At 37.3% G+C, this 26,132-nt stretch overlaps 1 protein-coding gene across 1 annotated transcript in view; it reads right to left on the bottom strand.

Moving 5' to 3' along the window:
- Window positions 1-26,132, bottom strand: part of CNTN5 (contactin 5) — a 1,238,002-nt gene that overhangs the window by 15,397 nt on the left and 1,196,473 nt on the right. Inside the window, exon 21 of the mRNA XM_036902818.2 lies at window positions 24,301-24,410. Coding sequence (XP_036758713.2) covers window positions 24,301-24,410 — 110 coding nt within the window. The remainder of the gene's footprint in view (window positions 1-24,300; window positions 24,411-26,132) is intronic.

Below are 26,132 nucleotides of genomic sequence, written 5' to 3'. Positions count from 1 at the left end.
AACAGAGATATTATTTTTCCTTCTTCTCCCCGCCATGGCAGCATGAAAAAATGACTCACTTTCTAATCATTAGCTTTATGGGAGTCAAGAAGCAGGGCACAGGAAATCCATTTTGTTGCTGCAAATCACAGCAGATGCGGCAGGATTCTGGTGCTGGAAACAATGGCAGAATCTCCAGAGCACAGCAGCATCTTGAATACGGTGCCATCCTGGTCCCGGTGGCCTCCTTCACCAGGGCACTAAAGTGTGCATCTGGGGCTGGTGGCTTCCTGCTTTTGGGAGGATTCAGCCTCTTTGTGGCTTGGTCCTATAGTTTGGCTTTAAGAGTTATTCTTGTATTTAACTTGATAATTTTGTAAAACATTTAGAATCTATAATAGAACACTTCTTACTTAAACTAGTTAGAGGAATTTAGTTCTTTGCAACTAAATGCTGCCTGATACATGTACACAGATTTCTAATTTATATATACACTTAAGAAGGTTAATATGATAATCAAGTTCCTATTTCTCATTCCTGTCTCTTCACATATTCGAACTGGCATGCAGCTGAGTGACTGAATTATAGAAATCTGTTTGATTAAGGTAGAATCCTCTAATACTGTATTTTATATGCTGGTGGCCCCAATTTTCCCAGTTCTGAGAACTAGCTCATCTTTCTTGGTCTTTGAGCTTATTTTTAACTGAAGAAATCTAAGTTACTTTCAAACTACAAAGTTGTCTTAGGTATTCTTGGATGAACAAATGCTTATCTTTCCTTTCTAGTGATATATCTGATTTCCAGTTCTCTGTTTCAATTTTCTTTGGTTGGATTATTTTTAATTAATTAAAAGTAAGTATATCTTAGAGAGTTAAGTGTGATGAAATCTAACAAATTACAGATTTTGATACAAATATAGATTTCAATAAAAATTCTGGACTTTTAAATATTGAATGTTTAATGTTCTGATTCATCACCACAAAATCAAATATCCTAAGTAAAAGATAAAATGTTACCTAAGTAACCAGTTGTGAAAAAACAAATTACAGCTGCACCCCTAAAATCCAGAGAGAAATCTAAAATATACACATTATTTCTAACATTAAAAAAGAATGGAGGGCAGAGCCAACATGGCGGCATGAGTAAGACAGTGGGAATCTCCTCCCAAAAACATATATACTTTTGAAAATACAACAAACACAACTAGCCCTAAAAGAGAGACCAGAAGACACAGGACAGTGGCCAGACTGCAGCTACACCAGCGAGAACCCAACGACTGGTGAAAGGGGTAAGATACAAGCCCCGGCCCGGCGGGACCCGAGCGCCCCTCCCCCCAGCTCCCGGCGGGAGAAGAGCAGGCAGAGCGGGAGGGAGACGGAGCCCAGGACTGCCGAAAACCCAGCCCCCGCCATCCGGGCCAGAGCACAGACACAGTGCATGCGGGGCCCTGGATACTAGGGAAACAGGGCAGCAAGAACGGTGAGCGGGTGCCAAAGCTGATGCCCCTGTGACAAAGAAAAGCAGAGGCTTTTTGAAAGTCTTAAAGGGACAGGGATTTAACAGCTGGACGGAAACAGCATAGGTCACAGCCCAGTGGCTGGAAATTACAGGGAAAACCGGGCACACTAACCACCTGGGCAACAGCTCTGAGACCCCTCACGGAGGTAAACAGCCAAACAGCCCCCCCCCCCACCCGTCCATCACCCCTCCGGGGGCTGGGAAAGCAGAGAAACAGCCTAAGGCAAACCCTGCCCACAGAAAGGGAGATCCATCCATATCGGCCAGGCAAGACACAAAGACCCAGCCTACTCGCAATCACCCAACACAAGCCACTAGAGGTCGCAGTTGTCCCAGTAAAGAAGGCCAGTAGCAAGTGAAAAGTTTGGCCCTCCCAGCCCACAGTCAATAGCACCTGTCAACATGAAAAGGCAAAAAAATATGATCCAGACAAGACTAACCCAGACAGCTTCGGCATCTGCTACATCTTCGCCTGAGAAGGAACCTGGGGAGATAGATTTAGCCAGTCTTCCTGAAAAAGAATTCAAAACAAAAGTCATAACCATGCTGATGGACTTGCAGAGAAATATGCAAGAACTAAGGAAGGAGAATTCAGAAATAAAACAAGCTCTGGAAGGACTTCAAAACAGAATGGACGAGATCCAAGAGACCATTAATGGACTAGAAAACAGAGAACAGGAACGCAGAGAAGCTGATGCAGAGAGAGATAAAAGGATCTCCAGGAATGAAAGAATTTTAAGAGAGCTGAGTGACCAATCAAAAAGGAATAATATATGCATCATTGGAATAGCAGAAGGAGAAGAGACAGAAAAAGGGATAGAAAATGTCTTTGAAGAAATAATTGCCAAAAACTTCCCCAAACTAGGGGAAGAAATGGCTTCTCAGACCACAGAGGTACACAGAACTCCCATGACAAGGGATCCAAGGAGGGCAATACCAAGACACATAATAATTAAAATGGCAAAGATCAAAGACAAGGAAAAGTATTAAAGGCAGCCAGAGAGAAAAAAAGGTTACCTACAAAGGAAAACCCATCAGGCTATCATCAGACTTCTCAACAGAAACCCTACAGGCCAGAAGAGAATGGCATGATATACTTAATGCAATAAAACAGAAGGGCCTTGAACCAAGACTACTGTATCCAGCACGAATAGCTTTTAAATATGAAGGAGGGAATAAACAATTTCCAGACAAACAAAAATTGAGGGAATTTGCCTCCCACAAACCACCTCTACAGGGCATCCTACAGGGACTGCTCTAGATGGGAGCACTCCTAAAAAGAGCACAGAACAAAACATCCAACATATGAAGAAGGGAGGAGGAGGAATAAGAAGGGAGAGAAATAAAGACTCATCAGACCGCGTTTATAATAGCTCAACAAGCGAGTTAAGTTAGACAGTAAGATAGTAGAGAAGATAACCCTGAACCTTTGGTAACCACAAACTTAAAGCCTGCAATGGCAATAAATTCATACCTTTCAATAATCACCCTAAATGTAAATGGAATGAATGCACCAATCAAAAGACACAGAGTAATAGAATGGATAAAAAAGCAAGATCCATCCATATGCTGCTTACAAGAGACTCACCTCAAACCCAAAGACATGCACAGACTTAAGGTCAAGGGATGGAAAAAGATATTTCATGCAAACAGCAGAGAGAAGAAAGCAGGTGTTGCAATTCTGGTATCAGACAAAAAAGCAGACTTCAAAATAAAGAAAGTAACAAAAGAGAAAGAAGGACATTACAAAATGATAAAGGGCTCAGTCCATCGAGAGGATATAACCATTATAAATATATATGCACCCAATACAGGAGCACCAACATATGTGAAACAAATACTAACAGAACTAAAGGAGGAAATAGAATGCAATGCATTCATTCTAGGAGACTTCAACACACCACTCACTCCAAAGGACAGATCCACCAGACAGAAAATAAGTAAGGACACAGAGGCACTGAACAACACACTAGAACAGATGGACCTAATAGACATCTACAGAACTCTACATCCAAAAGCAACAGGATACACATTCTTCTCAAGTGCACATGGAACATTCTCCAGAATAGACCACATACTAGGCCACAAAAAGAGCCTCAGAAAATTCCAAAAGATTGAAATCCTACCAACCAACTTTTCAGAAAACAAAGGCATAAAACTAGAAATAAACTGTACAAAGAAAGCAAAAAGGCTCACAAACACATGGAGGCTAAACAACATGCTCCTAAATAATCAATGGATCAATGACCAAATCAAAATGGAGATCCAGCAATATATGGAAACAAACGACAACAACAACACTAAGCCCCAATTTCTGTGGGACGCAGCAAAAGCAGTCTTAAGAGGAAAGTATATAGCAATCCAAGCATATTTAAAAAAAGAAGAACAAGCCCAAATGAATGGTCTAATGTCACAATTATCGAAATTGGAAAAAGAAGAACAAATGAGACCTAAGGTCAGCAGAAGGAGGGACATAATAAAGATCAGAGAAGAAATAAATAAAATTGAGAAGAATAAAACACTAGCAAAAATCAATGAAACCAAGAGCTGGTTCTTCGAGAAAATAAACAAAAGAGATAAGCCTCTAGCCAGACTTATTAAGAGGAAAAGAGAGTCAACACAAATCAATAGTATCAGAAACGAGAAAGGAAAAATCACGATGGAAACCGCAGAAATACAAAGAATTATTAGAGAGGACTATGAAAACCTATATGCTAACAAGCTGGGAAACCTAGGAGAAATGGACAACTTCCTAGAAAAATACAAACTTCCAAGACTGACCAAGAAAGAAACAGAAAGTCTAAACAGACCAATTACCAGCAACGAAATTGAAGTGGTAATGAAAACACTACCAAAGAACAAAACCCCCGGGCCAGATGGATTTACCTCGGAATTTTATCAGACATACAAGGAAGACATAATACCCATTCTCCTTAAAGTTTTCCAAAAAATAGAAGAGGAGGGGATACTCCCAAACTCGTTCTATGAAGCCAACATCACCTTAATACCGAAACCAGGCAAAGACCCCACCAAAAAAGAAAACTACAGACCAATATCCCTGATGAACGTAGATGCAAAAATACTCAACAAAATTTTAGCAAACCGAATTCAAAAATACATCTAAAAGATTGTACACCATGACTAAGTGGGATTCATCCCAGGGATGCAAGGATGGCACAACATTCAAAAGTCCGTCAACATCATCCACCACATCAACAAAAAGAAAGACAAAAACCACATGATCATCTCCATAGATGCTGAAAAAGCATTTGACAAAGTTCAACATCCATTCACGATAAAAACTCTCAGCAAAATGGGAATAGAGGGCAAGTACCTCAACATAATAAAGGCCATCTATGAAAAACCCACAGCCAACATTATATTGAACAGTGAGAAGCTGAAAGCTTTTCCTCTGAGATCAGGAACTAGACAGGGATGCCCACTCTCCCCACTGTTATTTAACATAGTACTGGAGGTCCTAGCCACGGCAATCAGACAAAACAAAAAAAATACAAGGAATCCAGATTGGTAAAGAAGAAGTTAAACTGTCACTATTTGCAGATGACATGATACTGTACATAAGAAACCCTAAAGACTCCACCCCAAAACTACTAGAACTGATATAGGAATACAGCAAAGTTGCAGGATACAAAATCAACACACAGAAATCTGTGGCTTTCCTATACACTAACAATGAACCAACAGAAAGAGAAATCAGGAAAACAACTCCATTCACAATTGCATAAAAAAAAAATACCTAGGAATAAACCTAACCAAAGAAGTGAAAGACCTATACTCTGAAAACTACAAGTCACTCTTAAGAGAAATTAAAGGGGACACTAAAAAATGGAAACTCATCCCATGCTTGTGGTTAGGAAGAATTAATATCGTCAAAATGGCCATCCTGCCCAAAGCAATATACAGATTTGATGCAATCCCTATGAAACTACCAGCAACATTCTTCAATGAACTGGAACAAATAATTCAAAAATTCATACGGAAACACCAAAAACCCCGAATAGCCAAAGCAATCCTGAGAAAGAAGAATAAAGTAGGGGGGATCTCACTCCCCAACTTCAAGCTCTACTATAAAGCCATAGTAATCAAGACAATTTGGTACTGGCACAAGAGCAGAGCCACAGACCAATGGAACAGACTAGAGAATCCAGACATTAACCCAGACATATATGGTCAATTAATATTTGATAAAGGAGCCATGGACATACAATGGCGAAATGACAGTCTCTTCAACAGGTGGTGCTGGCAAAACTGGACAGCTACATGTAGGAGAATGAAACTGGACCATTGTCTAACCTCATATACAAAAGTAAACTCAAAATGGATCAAAGACCTGAATGTAAGTCATGAAACCATTAAACTCTTGGAAGAAAACATAGGCAAAAACCTCTTAGACATAAACATGAGTGACCTCTTCTTGAACATATCTCCCTGGGCAAGGAAAACAACAGCAAAAATGAACAAGTGGGACTATATTAAGCTGAAAAGCTTCTGTACAGCAAAAGACACCATCAATAGAACAAAAAGGAACCCTTCAGTATGGGAGAATATATTTGAAAATGACACATCCGATAAAGGCTTGACGTCCAGAATATATAAAGAGCTCACACGCCTCAACAAACAAAAAACAAATAAACCAATTAAAAAATGGGCAGAGGAACTGAACAGATGGTTCTCCAAAAAAGAAATACAGATGGCCAACAGACACATGAAAAGATGCTCCACATCGCTAATTATCAGAGAAATGAAAATTAAAATTACAATGAGGAATCACCTCACACCAGTAAGGATGGCTGCCATCCAAAAGACAAACAACAACTAATGTTGGCGAGGCTGTGGAGAAAGGGGAACCCTCCTGCACTGCTGGTGGGAATGTTAATTAGTTCAACCATTGTGGAAAGCAGTATGGAGGTACATCAAAATGCTCAAAATAGACCTACCATTTGACCCAGGAATTGCACTCCTAGGAATTTACCCTAAGAATGCAGCAATCAAGTATGAGAAAGACCAATGCACCCCTATGTTTATCGCAGCACTATTTACAATAGCCAAGATTTGGAAGCAACCTAAATGTCCATCAATAGATGAATGGATAAAGAAGATGTGGTACATATACACAATGGAATACTACTCAGCCATAAGAAAAGGGAAAATCCCACCATTTGCAGCAACATGGATGGAGCTGGAGGGTATTATGCTCAGTGAAACAAGCCAAGTGGAGAAAGAGAAATACCAAATGATCTCACTCATCTGTGGAGTATAAGAACAAAGGAAAAACTGAAGGAACAAAACAGCAGCAGAATCACAGAACTCAAGAATGGACTAACAGGTACCAAAGGGAAAGGGACTGGGGAGGATGGGTGGGTAGGGAGGGATAAGGAGTGGGAGAAAAAGGGTGGTATTAAGATTAGCATCCATAGGGGGGTGCGAGAAAGAGGAGGGCTGTACAACACAGAGAAGACAAGTAGTGATTCTGCAACATTTTGCTACTCTGATGGATAGTTACTGTAAAGGGGTATATAGGGGGGACCTGGTGTAGGGGTGAGCCTAGTAAACAAAGTATTCGTCATGTAAGTGTAGATTAATGTTTAAAAAAAAAAGCAGTTCCTGTGTGGTGACCTCCAATGAGCTCTACACAATGATATAAAAGGCATATAAAAGTGTAGGCAAAGGGTCTGTTTGTGTTTATACAGAGGATCAAAGCCTAATTTGGCTACCCCGAAAATGAACTAAGATACTATATGAAAAAGAACTTTCAACATCAGCACTCTCGGGAGGACCCATGACAGAAGATGATCATCAAAAAACCCCAACAAAGATCCACGCGCTGCTACAGGTGTAGATGCACTCACCCCACTAGTTCCTGGACTTGCCATGGGAATAAGGAAAGAGATATCTAAGCTGGCCTGTGCATACAGTAAAACAACAAATTTGACTGGATCTATACGGTTGGAACTCAACCAAGAATTAGGAGAAGTGCAAATTGTAGCGCTCCAAAATCTTACAACTACAGACTATTTACTGTTAAAAGAACATATGGGATGTGAACAGTCCCCAGGAAAGGGTTGTTTTAATTTATCTGAATTCTCTCAGACTGTTCAAGTTCAGCTGGACATTATCCACCATATCATAGATAAGTTTTCACAAATGCCTAAGGTGCCTAACTGGTTTTCTTGGTTTCACTGGAGATGGCTGGCAATTACAGGTATGCTTTGGTTACGTAACTGTACTCCTATTATGTTAATGTGTGTGCACAATTTACTTAGTAGTTTAAAAACTATACATGCTGAAGTTACTCTACAAGAAGATATGTCAAAGAAATAATCAATCTCCCCAGGTTTTCTTCTGCCTGCTACTTCTATAGCTTTTCTTCTTCCTTCCTAATTACAACCCTTAAATAGAATTCGTGCCATATATCAAATTTACCGAGTATCATAATTTTTCCAAGGGGTAAAGACACCTCAAGACAAATACTGGGCATAGAAGCCACAGGGCATAAATATGCAAAGAAGTAAAAAGCTAACCTTTTCAAACAATAAGGCTTCTCTCTCACTGATCAACTTTACATTTCCCTGTATGGCCCCAGAACATGACTGGTTAGCCAGAGATGGGTAAGATTCCTCAAGGGAGGAACAACCTAAGACAGGCACAGTTGCAGGGGGGCCATCAGGTGAGAAAATGGGGATCAACAGAGGTGAGGCTTAGTACCCCCCCCCCGTTCTGAGAGAAATCTTCTGCATACGTGGATGTTTTATTGCCCGTGTCTAGCTTGGATTAACACATAGTCTACAGGCACACACCTGATCATCTACATTTGCTCTCTTACAACACTAAAGTATGTTTTCTACCTTTATCTTGTATCTACCTACCACTTCAGTATTTTATTAAAAATAGTAATAGTAAAGAGAGGAATGTGGTATCCACATATAAATCAAGTATAAAAATCAAATGAGTATTCATATTTGAACTGACTGTTTATAGTTCATAATGCATGAGCAATACCGAAAGCTTCTGTGATGACACCCCTGTAATGTTCACCATGTAACTTATTCACTAGGTAAGAATTTGTACTCCATGTAAGAACTTGTTCGTTAAGCTTCAAAAGATTGGAGACTGATGAAAATTAGGCTTGGGGTGGATTAATGATTGTGCATTGAGCATTGACCCCCCTATAGAGAATTTTATTGTAGTCAACAACCATTTGATCAATAAATATGAGAGATGCCCTCACAATATATATATATATATATATATATATATATATATATACATGCACCTCCAATTGTAAAATAAATAAGTAACCGGGATGTAATGTATAGCATAAGGAATATAGTCAAAATATTGTAACAACTTGGTATGGTGATAGCTGGTACCTAGAATTATCATGTATATAAATGTTGAATCACTGTGTTGTACACCTGAAACTAATGTAATACTGTGTGTCAACTATCCTTCAATAAAAAAAAAAATGGCAGGAGTTGTTACTTTCACAGTGAAATGATTATTATTTACCAATTTTTACCATTTTTATTCACTATTGTGTTTCTTGAATTTAATAAACACAGCTCTATTTCCTGCTGTTACTTGATGTTGCAGAAAGGAAATCTGATGTTTGAATGTTTAGAAGTATACATTCTTTCTGCTGAGGGAGACTAAAAGATTTTTTAAAAATTTTTGTTTGTAATAATTGAAATGCACATTGAATGTAAGTATTTTATCTGCCTTTGCGTTCTTAAAAATTATTAATTTGACTATTTGTTCAAAAAATGTTTTTGAATATGAATTATTTACCAAACACTGCCTGCAAGCGACTGGGGATTACTGTGAATCAAAAAAGACATGACATAGGCAGAACACAGAGGAGTTTTAGGACACCTAAACTATCCTGTACAATATTACAATAGTGGTACATCACACAATTCTCAAGCCCTTAAAATGTACACCAAGAATAAACCTAGTTTAAACTCTGGATTTTGAGTGGTAATGATACAACAATGTAGGTTCATTGATTTTAACAAATGTGCCACTCTGGTGGCAGATATTGATGGGAGGGAGGTGGTAAGTGTGTGGGGACAGGGGGTATGTGGGAACTCCACTTTCTGCTTAGTTCTTTGGGGACCTACAACTGCTCTTAAAAATAAGTTTATTAATTGAAAAGAAGAATAGCCAAAATAGCCCTTAAACAAATCACCACACAAATGTAAAATGGTACTTTGGAAGAGCTACTTCTTATTCTACAATTTGGGATAGGACTCAGTGGAGAGGGGCTGCTCAGAGAAGGCTTTACTAAGAGACAGTTGAGCACTGGTGGAGAAAGTGGGAGCTAAGCAGGCAAAGAGTGGGGAAAGCAGAGGAACAGTTGTGCACACTCTGGAAGGGCGAATGGTGGATATGTGGTTTTGAAGTCCGGGTAGGCTGATGTGGAGGTTGAGGGTGGGTGCGGCTTAATTTGATGCTGGCAGCAAAGGCAGGAGCCAGACCTTGTAGTTGGCTGCGTTACGGAGTTAGGAAATATTGTTACCGCATGTAAAGATTTTAAGCAGAGGTGAGGTTGGAGCATACATGTGACATGGTCAGAATTTGTGTTTTGAAAAGATATACATGGAAATCAAAAGTTTTTCTTTTTCAAAACACATAATTAGATCACTCCTTTGTTAAAACCCTCCAAATTGCACTTAGAATAAATTCCAAACTCTTCACCCTGGTTTCCAAGGCTCTCCCTGGTATGGTTGCTGTGCAATTCTCCAACCTCGTCTTAGAGCCCACCTCGCTTTGCTCGCCCAGCGAAACAGGTCTCCGACACTCACCGACAATCCCGATTTTGGAGCTTTTGAATCTCTCTGGTGGAGATCTTTCACTGCTTTTTCTTCCAATGGCTAGCTCCCTTTCATCCACAAATGAGCTTAATCAAAAAGCCTCCCTGGCTACTTCTGTAAAGAAACCCTCTTTTATTCTGTTTTATTATTATTATTATTACTTGGAATTATCACCAAATGAAACTATCCTAATTTATCTGCTTAATTGTTTGCTTTATATTGGCACCTTGAAAATCTGTCTTAGTGAATAAATGGTTGCAATATGGAGAAGAGGTTGGAAAGGGACTAGAATAGATACAGGACAGTAACTGGGGGGCATTGCCAGAGTCTAGATAAGAATGAGGGCAGCCTGGACTCGGTTGTAGTGATGGGCATGGAGTCACCAATGGAGACAGACACGGAGAACTCAAGCAGATTTTGGTGATAGAAGAGTTATGGGTGTGGCAAAGAGGGAGTTGTTAAAACATGAATGGTTCCTGAAGCTCTGTGGGGTTTCACTGTTTTCAGTGTATGGGTATTTTTTGGCTACTTTGTTTTTTACTCTTGTTTACAATGCAGTTTTGTCTTTGTTGTCATTATTGCTGTTGCTCCATCTATTCTGTCTTCTGGGTAGATATCTACTGTTCATGCACTCGATCTCTTTTGTCCTTCATGTCTGCAATCTTCTCTCTCACCTTAAAATAAAATGTCCTTATTTATTTACTTTGAATTCTGAGGTTACTTCTCAAGATTTTACTCTGAAGTACTGGTTTAAATATTTAGTAGTATCAAATTTACTTTACTTGCTTCTAATGAATATTTTATTTTAGTTACTTTGTTTTTTATTTTATTGCATTCTCTTCATATCCTGGATCATTCTTTAAATGTTTTGGACCTCCAACAGTTTGAATATTTATATTAGAAAAAGACAAAAAGCCAACAATCTTTAAATAGAGCAGAAATATTATCATTTTTCCTCACTGATATCTAGAACCATATGCTTGAAATTCTTCTTCTGATTTATAAGAAAATGTTTTATAGAGGAAGGAATTCATATTGAACCTTACAATTTTTCTTCTTTTAAGTAGTTTTTTTTTTCTGTCTAATCATCCTTGGATCTTATCTAATTGATATTTGACATTGTTCTAAAAAGGAATTGGAAGTTTATTTGAATGGTGAGACATCCATCTCCTGATTGTATCTCCCAGATTAGTGGTCTATGCTGTGCAGGTAGATACCAAATTACCTGTTGGTACAAGCTTCCACTCATACTCCCTGAACAATACAAAGGAATCTACCCAGGCCTGGGTGAGAGACAGAGCTTTGAGTTTTGTGTGCATAACTGAACTTCATTTCACTGAAGAGATAAAGCAGAAGAAAGCCAGAGGCTATTTCATGGCTTGCTTGAGTCTAGAAGATGGAATTTTGAGGCTGGGTCATTGCACAAAGATGAAAGGAAAGAAAAACACAGAAAATACTACTAATAATTTTGTTTCATTCCCCTCATTGCGATTGCATAAGGATTCTCTCTTTTCTCGTGGTTTCATGGTTACTTTAAGGGAAATTAAGAAAAGCTGGTTTTATGTGCTTCCATTCAATTCACTGTGATTCTTAAATTCAAAAGTTGTAACTAATGTAAAGTGAGTGTTAGAAGGCAGGCATTTCACTACTAGACAACTTTCTCTAGTAATTCTTCATCTTCATATAAATACTGAAACACTAAGACCTTTTCCCTACTGATGCTTAAATTGTCCTTTCCATTCCTCTTTTCTTATGTAACAGCTAAGTTCAGCCATGTCCTTCCACTGAGAGTTTTAAAATCCTATATATGGGGAACACATTTCCCATGGAAGATGGATTTGTTTGGGTCAGTAAAGTCTCTGCTTGCTTCATTTGAGCTGATCTCCTGCTTTCTAATCTCTTGAGTGTAGCACTAGGTACCATTATTACATAGGCTATTCACAGTCAATACTCCAAGACTGGCTGACAGTCAGTGTTATTAGATTGCATGCCTATTAGCTGCTTTGTTCCTAGAGGTAATTTTACTATAAAAGACACAATTTAATGAATCAAATTAGATAAATAAACAATTCTTAGCTAAACTTTTGAATATTTATGAGGCAGTTCAACAGTGAGTAGAGAATATGAGGTGAGAAAGTTTAAAATGCAGCAGGAACATAATAATGGATATAATTTGCTGGAATAAATTTGTATTTATTTTTCCTAGAAGCTGTCACTACTATCTAAGGAAAATATACTAAAGAAGATTGGCTATAAACATAACTGAATTTATTCTTAATACATGTAGTTCAGTGTAGATCCTTTACCAATATGAATTTATGAGTTCCCTTCCTTACCTTCTTTACTCAAATATTAAAAAATACAGGATATTGAATAGAGAAAATTCTGGGAGCTTTTTTTTATAACTAATCTACTTGAACATGTTTTGCAAGATGAGCTGTACCCATAAGACATAAGTCTTTAATATATACTAATTAAATGAAAGAATAAAACTTTTATATGACAGTTAATGCATTTAGGTAGAACACTAATCTTTAACAATTATTATGCACTTAATCATATTTTATAGTTTTATTCTATACGAGCTACTATAAATGCAGAGTTTGGGAGGTATACAGTTTTAATGCTTATATTAGAAAAGACAAAAAGCCAAAAATCAGTGATATAACCATCTTAAGAAGTTTGAAAAAGAACTGTAATTTTTAAACCCCAATAAAGTAGAAAGGAAGGTGTAAGAAAGAAGCACTACTTAATGGATCGAAAAACAAGATATTGGAAAAAGAAAATGAATAAAGTCAAAGTTAATTCTTTGAAATTTATAATTCTCTTTTGCTCACTCTTGATCCAAGGAGAGAGGTTGAGAGGGAGGGTAGGATCTACAAATTACTGATAGAAAAAAATAATACCACCGATCTTAGAGATGGTAAAAAAACAACGATAGAAATGGCGGCTGAGTAAAGTGGTTATGCAAATCCTCCCCCAGATGAGAATGAAACAATCCTGGCAAGCATCCAAAAGCAGACAGAAGCTGGAAGAGAGTTTACTCCTGAAAAGCCAGAACTGAGACAGGTAATAAGTTTGTGATCTTTTGGTTTGAGAAGATGACTGTGGTTCCGTAAGACTGAAGCCCTACCAGCTGGAGAAGCAAAGGAAGGAGGTTAAGAAAGGGCAGCTGGATACCTAAGAGAGAAATTCAAGATGTAAGGGAACTGCAGACATGGTAAGATTCTAATCTTAGTATAAGTGTCAAATTTTTGACTGAATGATAAGCTATGTTTGTCCAGGGAGAAACAATGAGGGACCAGCTAAAAATGTCAGCAGAGACCAAGAGAAATATAACCTTAAAAGAACTTCATTGGGTAGGATTTTTGAATTTGATATTTTTTAAACCGAGTGCAATCTCCCACCTGCGTGTACTCAGGAAGCAGAAAAGTGGGTTTCCAAAAGCATGTATTTTAGACGTTTATTATGAAATATGTTGAGTGAAATGTTACAATGGTTAGGATTTGCTTCAAAATAATACAGGAAGATTGATTAAATGGAGTTCTATATAAAACAGGTTATTCATTAGTTCATAATTATTGAAGGTTAGTGGTGAGTACATAGAAATGTAGAAAATACTTCTCTATATTTTCATGTTTAAATATTTCATAAAACAAAGTTAAGAAAATGTACATTCAAAATAAAGATTAAAGTTATAATAGATTAAAAAAATAGAATGGTGATAAATCTAAGAAAAGATTTGCAAGACTATTGACAAAGGTCAAAGAAGACCTAGAAAAACAGAATATACAATGACCATGGATTAGGAGACTTAATATTGCAAGTGGGTAATTCTCCCAAACTTGTTCTGTATAGTCAGCTGTACTCATAATAACCCAAACTGGAAACACTCCTAATGTTCATCAATGGCAGAATGATAAATAAATTGCAGGATATTCATACAGTGTAGTTTAGGACAAAGCATGCAGCAATATAGATGAATCTCACCAATGTAATTTTGAGTGAAAAATACAAGATCTAAAAGGCTCCGTTTGATTACCACACAAGCAAAACCAATCAGAAGTCAGGATACTGTTTTTTGGGAGGGTAAGACTAAGGACAGTGCCTATAAGAGACATAAGGCAGGTCTCTAGGTTTTAGTAATGTTTTGTTTCATGACCTGATTGTGGTTATATAGGTATGTTTACTTGGTGGTAATTCACTGAGCCATACACTTACGATTTGTGCACTTTTCTGTGTAAAGGAAAAAGTTTTACCCTTTCAAAAATAGTCTCAGCCATGATCAGTTAGTCAATTAGGAACTGGCATTTTTATAATGCTAAGCATGTCTTTTGTAAAGCTTCCCCTTTCTTTCTGTGTTCAAGCATTTTGTAAGATTTCCCCACTTCTTCATATTGCAAGGAAGACCATACCTGTATCTACCTGCTCAGCACTCACTGAGTTAGTACCTTGGTGCCACAAGTACATGTCAGGTGCTCCAGGTAGAAACCCAGCCCTCAAAGGGAAGAAGATTTTATTGCTATTTGGTAATTTCTAGATGGGTCATTTTAACAGAATGTCAAAAATGTTCCAAGTATTTGTAAAATTAAATAAGTTGAAGTCTACCTTGGTGATTTCATTTTTTGTATGGATGCTCTGTGTGTACAAATATGTGTTACGTAATAGACAGTGAAATTGTGGATGGACCTATCATGAGCTCAGGATGGCTGGGTGTAGGAATGAGAAAACCCCTGTTTAAAGACGTTACAGTAAATTCACTTTTTTGTCAAAGAGTGAAAAAATGGGAAATACTCTGAATATGATAAAGGATATCACCAATACCCTTTTGGTTCTTTATGTGGACAAAATATATTCCGGTAAATGTTCAAATATTCTTCAAAATAAAATGGATTGTGTAAAAATTTTAGTAGAAAAAAACTGAAAAGTTAGAGAATTTCCTCCATGAAGCAATGTATCTGGAAACAAATGAAACAGAAGCACAGTAAACTGAGTAATTAATTGCTTTCTAAAAGAACTCTGCAGAGTTGCTATAGGACAGAGGAAGGAACAAGTAATCGAAATGTTCTTCAATTTTCTTTTGATTTGCTGATTTTTGAAAAATATAAATAGTTTTATTTAGCTTCCCAATGTAAGGAAATAACTCAAGAAGGAAATCTAATGATAGGGACATGAAAGCAATTTGATTTAAATCAGAATCCTCAGAATTTCAGAAAAGGAAGGGTAGAATTGGCATCTTATTTTTTTCTTACAAGTTAGTGTTTTATACTCTTATTTTTATACAGTCATAATAAAAAGCCAAAGAGAATCAGTAAAACAGCTGCTACCCACACACCATACGGAAAATAAAATAGCCTTTTTGGTGACGGGCTTCATTTCTGCTTTTCCTTCTTGAATTTATATCCGAAATTCTGTTTTTTACACACATACACCCTCCACCCCCTACACAAATTAAATGCAAACTGCCTTGTATGAGTTATTGTCATACAAGCCTGAGGCTCATTTATTTTTGTCTCCAGCTCTGATGATTAGAGTCAGATTATAAAATACAGTCAGATTATAAAACCACAACAATCTCATCCCTCTCATCTTAAGAAATCCTCACTACCACTTATTTTATAAGCCAAAGCCATACTGGTGTTTTTTCAGTGCAATCAATAAGTGGAAATGGCTTTAGTGACATGTCTAAAATGAACTTCTGAGTTATATATTGTCTGAAAGGTCTAGAATAAAAGACTCTTACACAGCCCAGGAGAAGGAATCACTAGGGGTATCTCCTAGTGAGAACTGTAAAAGGGGACAAGTTGTTTTGTGTTTTGTTCCTTTTAATAATAAGCATGGAGAAGTTCATAGAACTCAGACACTGTGTACTTGTCTCTTGCGACAAAAAATACACTGTTGCTTATTGTTGAAATGATTCCAGCCATTAAAATGATGGAAAGACAGTTAATAATACTCTTACAAAAAGGCCACAATAAATACAAGCACCATAAATTTGGTAATCTTAATCTTGGGGGATTGTGTTTCAGAGGCAGAATATATAACATAGTATTTTTTAGAAATTGTGTCTAGAAAATTTCCATTTTATTTTCAGTAAATAAATATTTTAACTGATTATTTTATTTTTAGAAAAATGGAGGGACAGAAGCATATGCTCATATCAACAGAAACTTATACCCATACAGGGCCTTGACATGGTTTTATTCTCAGTGTTTCTTTAGAGGATCAGGATGCTAAGGGGTCCTGGGGGCAATTGTGGACATGAAAATTATATGGTTCCAATGCCTTTCCCTCTCCCTTTTATTTATTTAAATTTCTCTTAACTATGCCTCAATATTAGCCTGTGAGCTTTCTGAGAGAAGGAACTAGGTCTTATTAATTTTTTCCTTCTCACTGTCTAGCACAGTATCTGATACTTAAGAGCTTGAAGAATGAAGGGAAGAAAAAGTAAATCATCCAGCATCACATTATCACAGAGTTTCCTTCATCTTTCCTCCTGATCTGGGAAAATCAGAGAAAAGGTGATAAAATATGGCTTGTCTTTCTTTACTTCCTCTCCTTGCCAGACTGGCATTGATTTTGTATGCACATAAAAATCCTGGTGTTTCTGGAACAGCTTGAGAGGCTCCACTCTAGGATTCAGGAATTACATTCCCTGGACATTTAATGCTGGTGGGTTCATAAATTCAAAACTGAACCTAATAATTTACTTGCACGGGCCAATGACAGGATGGCAATCCAGATGGGGCAGTCATGGTTATTCATGAATCAGAGTTGTTCAATAAATATAACCCATTTTCAATTTTCAATGCTGCATGTCATAAACTATTCACATATCTTACATGTGAAATTTCACATATCTCTCTGTCAGTGCTTTCCACACATAGTCTCTACAGTCATGAAATCACAAGCTGCTTCCATATAAATAACCAAAAATCTTAAATGAGTGGTTCTAAGAGAATGTCAACAAAATTGTTCAAGTATGTAAAATACAGTTAGATTGGTGTTTGCATTTGTGATTTCATATTCTTTCTTATTTCCTCAGATGGTCATTTTTGTAGGTAGTACTAGATTTGTAGAAGGCAATCCCAAAGGTTTCTTGAAAAGAAAGGCCCATCTTTTTTTCTTTTCACAGCAGAGTTCTAATCTAGCTTCACTGTGACATTTAGAAATGTTTATGTGTGGATCCACTTAGAAATTAAAAGGTATGATATTACTAACATGTTCTGAGTCCCCTTAGCATTAAACTCATTTTTTGGTGTGCGAGGAGCTGTCTTCCTTCCGCATCTGTCTTCTTGCATAGCTCTTCCTACCATCTGAAAGCCACGTTCATTCTATTAGATAGAGCAATTAGTCAACTCAAAAACACAAATTATTTGATTAAAACATAGTTTAGATCAAAATGCTTGGATTATTATTTCTTAACCAATTAAGATGCAACTGAGACATCCTTGTAAGACAAAAAAGCCAAATGTAGATAGATTATAGACAGATGGTATCAGGGAAAGTCTTCTGTTGAGATCCTTACTGCTGCCCTATAGGGAAAGATGTCAAGATCAAGTCATCAAGCATAATGAGCTACCAGGAATTAGATCAAGACCTCAGGTTAGGATTAAAAACCAAAAAACCAAACCAAAGAAAAAAAATGGAAAGTTCTCCCTTGCTAGACTGTGAACTTTAAAAGGGCAGGGACTCTTTTACTCATTGTTTTAGCCCACACACTGCATGAAAGCATAGCAGGAAGTCAATAAATACTAGGAGATCAGGTAAGGTGATTCAGTAGCCTTAGGACTTCACTGCCCTTGATGATGTCCAACTCCTCTCTAAATAACCCTTGCTCAAGGATAGCCTCCCATGATCAGCAAAACAGAAAATACAAAGTTTTCAGAGTCAAGTAAGCCACATACTGGCACAAGTTTGATTATTTATTAAGGGAAATGTATTGAGGTATTATCATTAGTTAATACCACACTATGTATTCCAGAGACAGTTCATCAACATCAAAATGGCAGGTAAGTATGTACTGACAGAAATCACATTTTAAAAGGAAATCAATCTATGCACAAGGCTTCAGGAATGATTATTTCTCATTTACCTCCCCTATTATTCTTGCTATATCAAAGGAAATTTCCAATATAAAAGTCTCATCTTGACTTCTTGTAACTGCTTTTGTCTGAGGCTAAAACAGTTTTCTGTAGTACAGCTAATTAGATTCACTTATTATAACCTTTGCAGAAAAAACATATTCAGATGTTGAGCCTGGCTCTTCACCATTTCTGATATTAACACTGGAGAGTTGTGATTGTCACATACATCAAAATATCTTGGTATCCTGACAAGAGACTTAGAAGATTCCACAGCAAATAAAGATGTTGCTAGGCTGAGAGCTCTGAATTGAGGTTTTTCTCTTCCCAAATTGTTGCCACTAATCACTATTTAATCATAGTATTTTTAGGGGTATTAGATGTCTACAACCTGAAGTAACCAAATAGATTATGTAAGAGATATCGATGACATTTAATTATGCAAGTTTTTTGAAGATCACCAATAACCTCTAAATCCAACATTCCCTCTAAATCCAACATTCACTGTAAACCCAATCTCACTTGATCTCTTAGCAGCTCTTTTTTTCTTTTTAATTAGCTCTTTTACTTTCTTTGATGCCTCCCATACCTGGTTTTCCCTCTGTCAGACTGATCTCTCCTTGTCAATTTCCTTGCAGATTCTTCCTCTTCAGCAAACTTCTAAATGCTCACTGTATCAGGACCCAGATTGGTCCCCACTCATTCCCTTTCTGATCCTCTCTTGTCTCTCCTCTGGAAATTTCATCCTTAGGTGCTTCCATCAGGTAGCATGGCTTTAAATACCACCCCTATATCTGCCACCTTAATGTCTTCAGCTCTGATCTCCTAATTAGATTCCAAACTTACATATCCTATTTCCTACCTGCCTTATCTTAGACTTACAATAGTCATCTCAAATTTAATTTACCCAAAACAGACCGCTTGATTTCTCACATTCAATCTAGTCTTTGTCCAGTTGCTCCTTTTTTTGTAATGCACTACCAGTCATCCATTTGACAAGGCAGCAATGTAGGAAGCATCATTTCCTTTATCTACACATCTGATAAGTCAGCAACTCTGTCTCGGAATACATTTACTTCTCTCCTACTGCATTCTGTCACCGCAGTCTTAGTCGCCATCACTTCTTACTTGTTTACTTGGATTACTGCTGTAACCTCCTACCTTCTACTCCAGGCCCTTCTCCCTTCCCGTTTCATTCTTCGCATAAGAGAGTTTCAAAAAAAATGTAAATCAGACATTGCCACACCCCTCCTGAAATTACTCCAGTGGCTTTCCACTGCATTTGAGAGTACGAACTCTCTCCATAATCTTTTTATCTCTATGTAATCTTGTCTCTGCCTACCTCTCTGACTACTTTTAATTTTAACTCACACCATTGTTAAGATATGGTTGCTCCACTTCCTTCTGTTTTTAAAGGAAACAGGTATGTTCTACCTTTGAACGTCTGTATTGTTATGAGAGTTTATTTCAATCACTTGTTCACTGATTTATTTCTTTACTTATTTATATTTGTCATTTCCCATTAGGATGCAACATTCGTAAGAGGGGAACATTTTCTATCCACACATTTTAATTCAGGATAAACAAGACAGGTGGCTGAAAACCCTGTATCAGCTATTTTCAAAACGGCACATAGTGCCTTTATAATAACTAGCTCTTCCAGACATTGCTGGTAAAGTTGTAATTACGGTTAGAAAAATAACTCAGAGGACTGATATGATAAATACATATAATTTGAAATGAACCTCACTGGCTTCAGTGATCGGCAAAACCACAAACTTGCTTTATGGTCACCATGCTCAGAATTCTACCATTATTAGAAACAGCTAGGATTGTTGAAAGGATAGACTTGAGGAGGAAGACAGAGACAAGATGAAAAATTAACCCTTAGGGAGTTACTACATTTTAGTAACATTTAGTCGTGAAGTCTTTACTAAGTGAAAAAAGAAAAAAAGGAAAAGACAATAAAAAAGGTGAGAAGGTGAGAGCAGTGAGTTCTAGGGTGGGCAAGGTGAAGGATGGATGCAGAGCTCCCCTTGAAGAGAAAAAGTGCAGACCAGGGAGGGTGGGAGAGATGCTGCTATGACTTATTTCTATCACATTTGTTTGTAAATCTACATGCAACTATCCAGTTATGAGACAGTATAAAATAAAATAATCTTTGCTGAGTATATTTTACTTAAAATACAGTTAACATCATATGTGACCACTGAATTATAAATGTTTTAATTATTTTCTGAATATAAAAGCATACCTTTAATTTTCCATTTAAAAAGATATTGATTTTTGGGGAAACAAGATGCCATATTTTTTGAAACTACAATTTATAAGGCATTGTAAAATAGAACAAAAGTTACAGTCCTGTGGATTCTTCATTGTTTCTATGTATAAAAAAAATTTTCAGAATTTGTGTCGATTTCTTTTAATTAAAAAATGTGCTCATTGTGATTATTCCAGAATTTGATTAATTCCTATTAGTATTCCTTCCTTAAGAATATTCCATTTTTGCTTGTGATAAGTTGTCATTTTGAATGAAATAAATTGAGCAAAACCTTTGTACTCTGACACTTCTGAATGTCATTCTTGAGTGATCTTGACTTTGATCTCCAGTCAAGTCCTGATCAGCAGTCTTCCAAGAAACCCCTCTTATCAAGGTCGCCAGGGTCTCTGCGTCGCCATATCCATCTGGCGATCTTACACCTCATCTTCTGAATTTTTCAGCAGCATTCTAATCAGTAGCACACTCTATCTTGAATTTCTTCTTTTGGCTTCTGAATTAATTTCTTCAGTGCCTCCCTTAGTTTCTCTGGTCAGACTCTCCTCCTTTCTTGAGCTCCATGTGAGGCACCACAGGGCTTAATTCTCAGAAGTCGTTTTTATCAACACTCAGGGATCTCAGTCGACATATACACAAAACCACTTATATACTGTGGATTCCGCAGTTACGGCTTCATCTCTAACCTTTCTGTTAATACAAGACCTATTTGATGACTCTTTTTGGGAATAAAAAGGCTCATGAAACTCAATACATTTAAAAGAGGATCATTGATTTCTTTCCTTAAAACCCACACTCCTCTCCGAGTTCCTCTTCAATGTGAATGACGAGTCATTCACTCAGTTTCTTGGGTCAAAAAGCTCTGGAATTAGCTTTGACCCTTTTCTTTCTTTCAGCCCACATCCAACACGTTTTCACATCTTCACACCTCCATTGAGAATACACCTCGAAAGGCCCACTTCTCATCAGCTCCACTGTGATGCCTCCAGACCAAAGCAAGCGCACTGTCGCCCAGGTTGGAGTGGCTGCCTCCTCGCTGTTCTCTTCGGGATCTGCTCTGGAGTCCATTCGCTACCCTCTGAATTCAATCCTGACTTGAATTTCCCTGTCCAAAACCCTTTAAAGCCTTCTCTTCACATTTAGGATAAAATCCACATTCCTTTCCATGGTTCATAAGACCCCATCCACCTGTTCCTTATCCTGGTGATCCGTCCATCACCCAGCTGTCACTTTCCCTGTTGCTCACTGCAGTCTCTCCACAATCTCTCTCCCCCTGTTCTTTGTTCTTCGAATAAGGTCAGTGTGCTCTTGCTTCAGAGCCTGCGGGTGGTCTTCTCTCTGTCTCTCTTTCTCTCTCACTTGGTCAGGTTTCTACTCAAATGTCCAACTGCAGAAAGAGTGACTTTTCAAACCTCTATAAATAGAAGATTGTCATTCTCTACCCACTTGCTCTACCGGTTTTAGTTTTCTATATAGCAGTTGTCATCAACTGAGATTATATGATACATTTATCTGTTAGCTTGTTTATCATTTGCCTTCTATAGTATAACATATATAATATAAGCTTCACAAGGACAGGGACTTTAGTTTGCTTATTGTTTTATCCCTAGCATAGAGTTCAGTGTCTAGTTCTTAGTAGGCCTTCAACAAATATTTGTTGAATGAATGAATGGATGATTTATATTGAGGAAGGGAAGAATTGTGCACAAATCTAAATCTTACATGATCTGTGCAGAACCTCCTGGAGAGCTATTATTACAGGTGAGTCACAGTAGGAATGTGATATGGTGCTATTAATAAGGACAGGCAGAAAAATGATTGAGGTTGGCTGACTGTGAGCAGAGCACCACATTGAGATGTAGGAGCCTGATCCTCACTTTCCTGTTCACCAGGACACATTTTGTGGCTTTCTAAAAGTATGCATATCAGATGCTCTGATTCAGAGGTATAGGTAGAGTACACTTATGTAATTGTTTTAGGTTAAGCTTCCTAGAAGCAGAGCTTGGAACAGATTTGAGTGTATGTGATTTATCCTGAAAGTGATTGCAGGTAAATCTGTAAGGAAAGGAGGAAAGGAGGATGGGAAAGTCAGGCAGCTGAGCACCCGTGTGGTCCCAGGGAATCTGGCCTTGGCCTGATGCATACGGCAAAGACTGTAGATCATACACTGCACATAAAGTTGTTTTCTCTTTGAGGCGAGGGACTATTGCCAGTCAGTGCCAAAGAGTCACTGTCCTTGGGCTGCCTGATTGTGGGGGAGGTAACTTGTCAGGTAAGGCCCTCAGTGGAAGGCAGTGCTCCAGAGGGAAGACGGAGAACCACTAGCAGCTGACATTCACAGCAGCTGGGGACATGCACCGGCCCAGTGAAGGAACTGGGGCCACCCTAACTCCTTCTACAGTGGTGTTAAGAGGGTCTGACTGTGAAACACAGATATTCATTGATTCAGCAAATAGTTATTGTACTGTCAGTTGCTAGGATTCATTGGTGAACAGATACAGTCCCTGCATCACAGAGAGGGAGAAAGCAGACTATCTTAACCAAATAAACATGCAATCATGATATGATACATACTGACTTATCATTCCAAATAATGAATTAAAGCAATATTGTAGAAATAAATCCATGATGGTGTATAGGTGATGGTTTCCTATAAATAGTCCTTGCTGTAAGTCTTAGAATGATTGCATAAATTCATTATTACAATAATCATCATCTAATGCTAGCCATATACTAATCAAATATTTCTCAGGCATTATTTGAAAACTCAAATAGAATTAAAAGTGTGTTTGCAGCCTAGAAACCATATTGGTGTACAAGTCCTGTACATGATCACTGTTCAAAAATCAAGATGATGTCCTGTTAGTGGGAGTTGAAACAGAGGAATAGAGCCAAAAAGTTTAAAGGCAATGAAGATCTTGCATTGGATGCTAATTATTTTTTTTGTTTTTAGAAATTATCCCCATACTTAGCAAGAGCTGTATGAGAAGAAGTGACCTCGTTTTCACGGAATATGGAACTTCACAGACTGCCCACGATCCTCTAGTCCATGTGAAGGCTAAAATTTCATTGAAGTCATTGAATTGTTATGTAATGTTCACCATCATAAAGCTGGTATAACTGTGTTTAAAAATAGAAAAATTTAAGGAACAAAAAGGTCATTTGAGTGAATAGGCATAGATCATTATGTTCCAAGCAAATTTTGAGAAGTCAGTATGGGAGGTAAGTTTTGCCAACACAGTACAATAGGAAGACTTCTTCATATACTAAATTATTGGAGGGAAACACACAAAAACATTTTATAAACAACCAATAAGTTGGAGACCAGTAAATATCTATCTGTAGCTCCTGATTTTTATCTAACGGTCTATTTTCATCTGTTTAAAAAAAATTCTTTGCATGTTGCTATGGAAACTACTATATCAAAAAGTAAGCCAGCTAGTGACCAACATAATACAGGTCAATAAAACAGTGTATTTCTTAATTTCTTTGACAGAGAGCAAAATTTCAAAGGAATATAGTTCTGTTGAAGTATCACCAGACCATGTCTTTAGGAGAATGCGGTGCCAGCAGAAATAACAAGGCTTATTGTCAATAATTCAGTTCATACCTCAAATCCCTGTGGTCTTCCTAGACTCTCTTTAATATGTTTCCATGAAACAAGAATCTCCGACACAGACATACTTGTGGCCTTCACATCTGTGGGAGCAGCACTGGGTTCTGTGTGAAGAAAAGTGGAAATAATAAACCTCAGTGGCAACAATGTATGTCTATCAAAGCACTGCACCTGAACCTGTCAGATGTTTCTTCCTTCTGCCTTGTTTTTGAAATGAAATGCTGTGGTAGCTATGAAAAACACAGGAAGGTAAAAGGATGATCTTTTTGGATGTTTATATTTGGGTCAGATCTCATCAATACCTTACCAATGACAAATGACAATTCTACTAAGACAAGCAAAGATCTTTATTCTTGCATTAACTGGGCTGTTCTGGAGAAGTACAAATTTTCTGACTTAAATTGTCTGCCAGTCTAGCATAATGATCACAACAATGGATGAGGGAATAAGGCTTGGCTTTATGCTATCGCAGCTGTTGTTTTTGCCTTCAAAACATTTTTTATTTATTTACCTTTAGGCAAGATGCTTCACCTCTTCCTAAGCCCCAGTTCTGTTATCTGTAATATATGCTTAATAAGAATACTTATCTCATAGATTTTTCAGGTTAGTTTTAGTTGGACTAGTACACAAAAAATATTTAGCATGGTGCTTGGCACTTAAAATACACATTCAAAAAATATCACTTATTATTTTATTTTGTATCTTGTGCAAAGAGTCAAAACTTCATTAGATTTTTTGTTGTTCTGAGCGCAAAACTACATTTCCATGGTTGTATAAGGAATATGTTATGAATCATGATATTTAAAAGGCATGCGTTGACTTTTAAGACAGGTATGGACTGAAAAGAAAAGTCCCCGAAGGTCTCAGTGCTATTGCTCAAAACTACCTTTTCATTTGCTCCTACGGTCAGTGACCTTTCTCACTATTTTTTTTCCAAATATACCATGTCTGATTGGCATCCATCAAAAGGTGCACTTTATTTGAGGTTGCTCTCTCTGTGAGGAACAAAATATTTCCAGCTTTGACATTGCTGAATCATAAATACTGTGTCACAAACACACATTAAATGACACGGCAGAATAAAGGCCATACATTCGTTCAAACAGTTGTGTACAAAGTCAGTTTAGAAAACCTCCACCCTGTAAAAATTGTAGAGATTTTGAAACTAATCCCATAGCACTGGTAAGAGTTCAGATTAATCTGTTAAAATTTTTTTTTTAAGATTCAGGAAGCCATGTTGCAAAGACAAGAGTTTAAAGTAAGATTTTTAAAAGTTATCATTAGAGAGAGTAAAGGAATTGCAACCATTTCCTGAGATCTTTCCTTCTCTAATGGAAGGTAGTCACACATTCATCTGGAGAATCTTTGTATACTGTTAATTGAAGAATATCAATCAAAAATATCTATCTTTCTTACTATAAGAGATGCCCGCAAAAGACTTTTTCAATGTCTATGTTTGCATCCAGCAATAATTTTGTTTGGTAAGGATTTCATTAAAATCACGTGCTATAATTGTGTCAATTCAAAGTGCTTTGGTAAATCTACATTAATCTTTACACAGAAGCTGACTTTAATTACTGCCATGGTATAAATTGTAATTTCTCATTCTATTGCCCTTTGAATACCTTTTATTATTTTCTTTTGCTCCATGGTTTCCCTCACAATACTTTCCAACTGCTTGTTACTTGTGCATCTACCGATTTTTAAAAAATCTGGGAAAAGCTTCTATTTCATTCTGGAATTCTGATTAGCAGACTTGCAACAAAACTTTTTTTCATTGCTTTTTAACAGGAGTTACATTCTTGATTCTGCAGGTAAATGAAAGG

This window comes from Manis pentadactyla, chromosome 13 (genome assembly GCF_030020395.1).
Source record: "Manis pentadactyla isolate mManPen7 chromosome 13, mManPen7.hap1, whole genome shotgun sequence".
Classification (NCBI taxonomy): Eukaryota; Metazoa; Chordata; class Mammalia; order Pholidota; family Manidae; genus Manis; species Manis pentadactyla.
The sequence above is the reverse complement of the archived record's forward strand: the minus strand, read 5'-3'. Positions and strand labels throughout refer to the sequence as shown.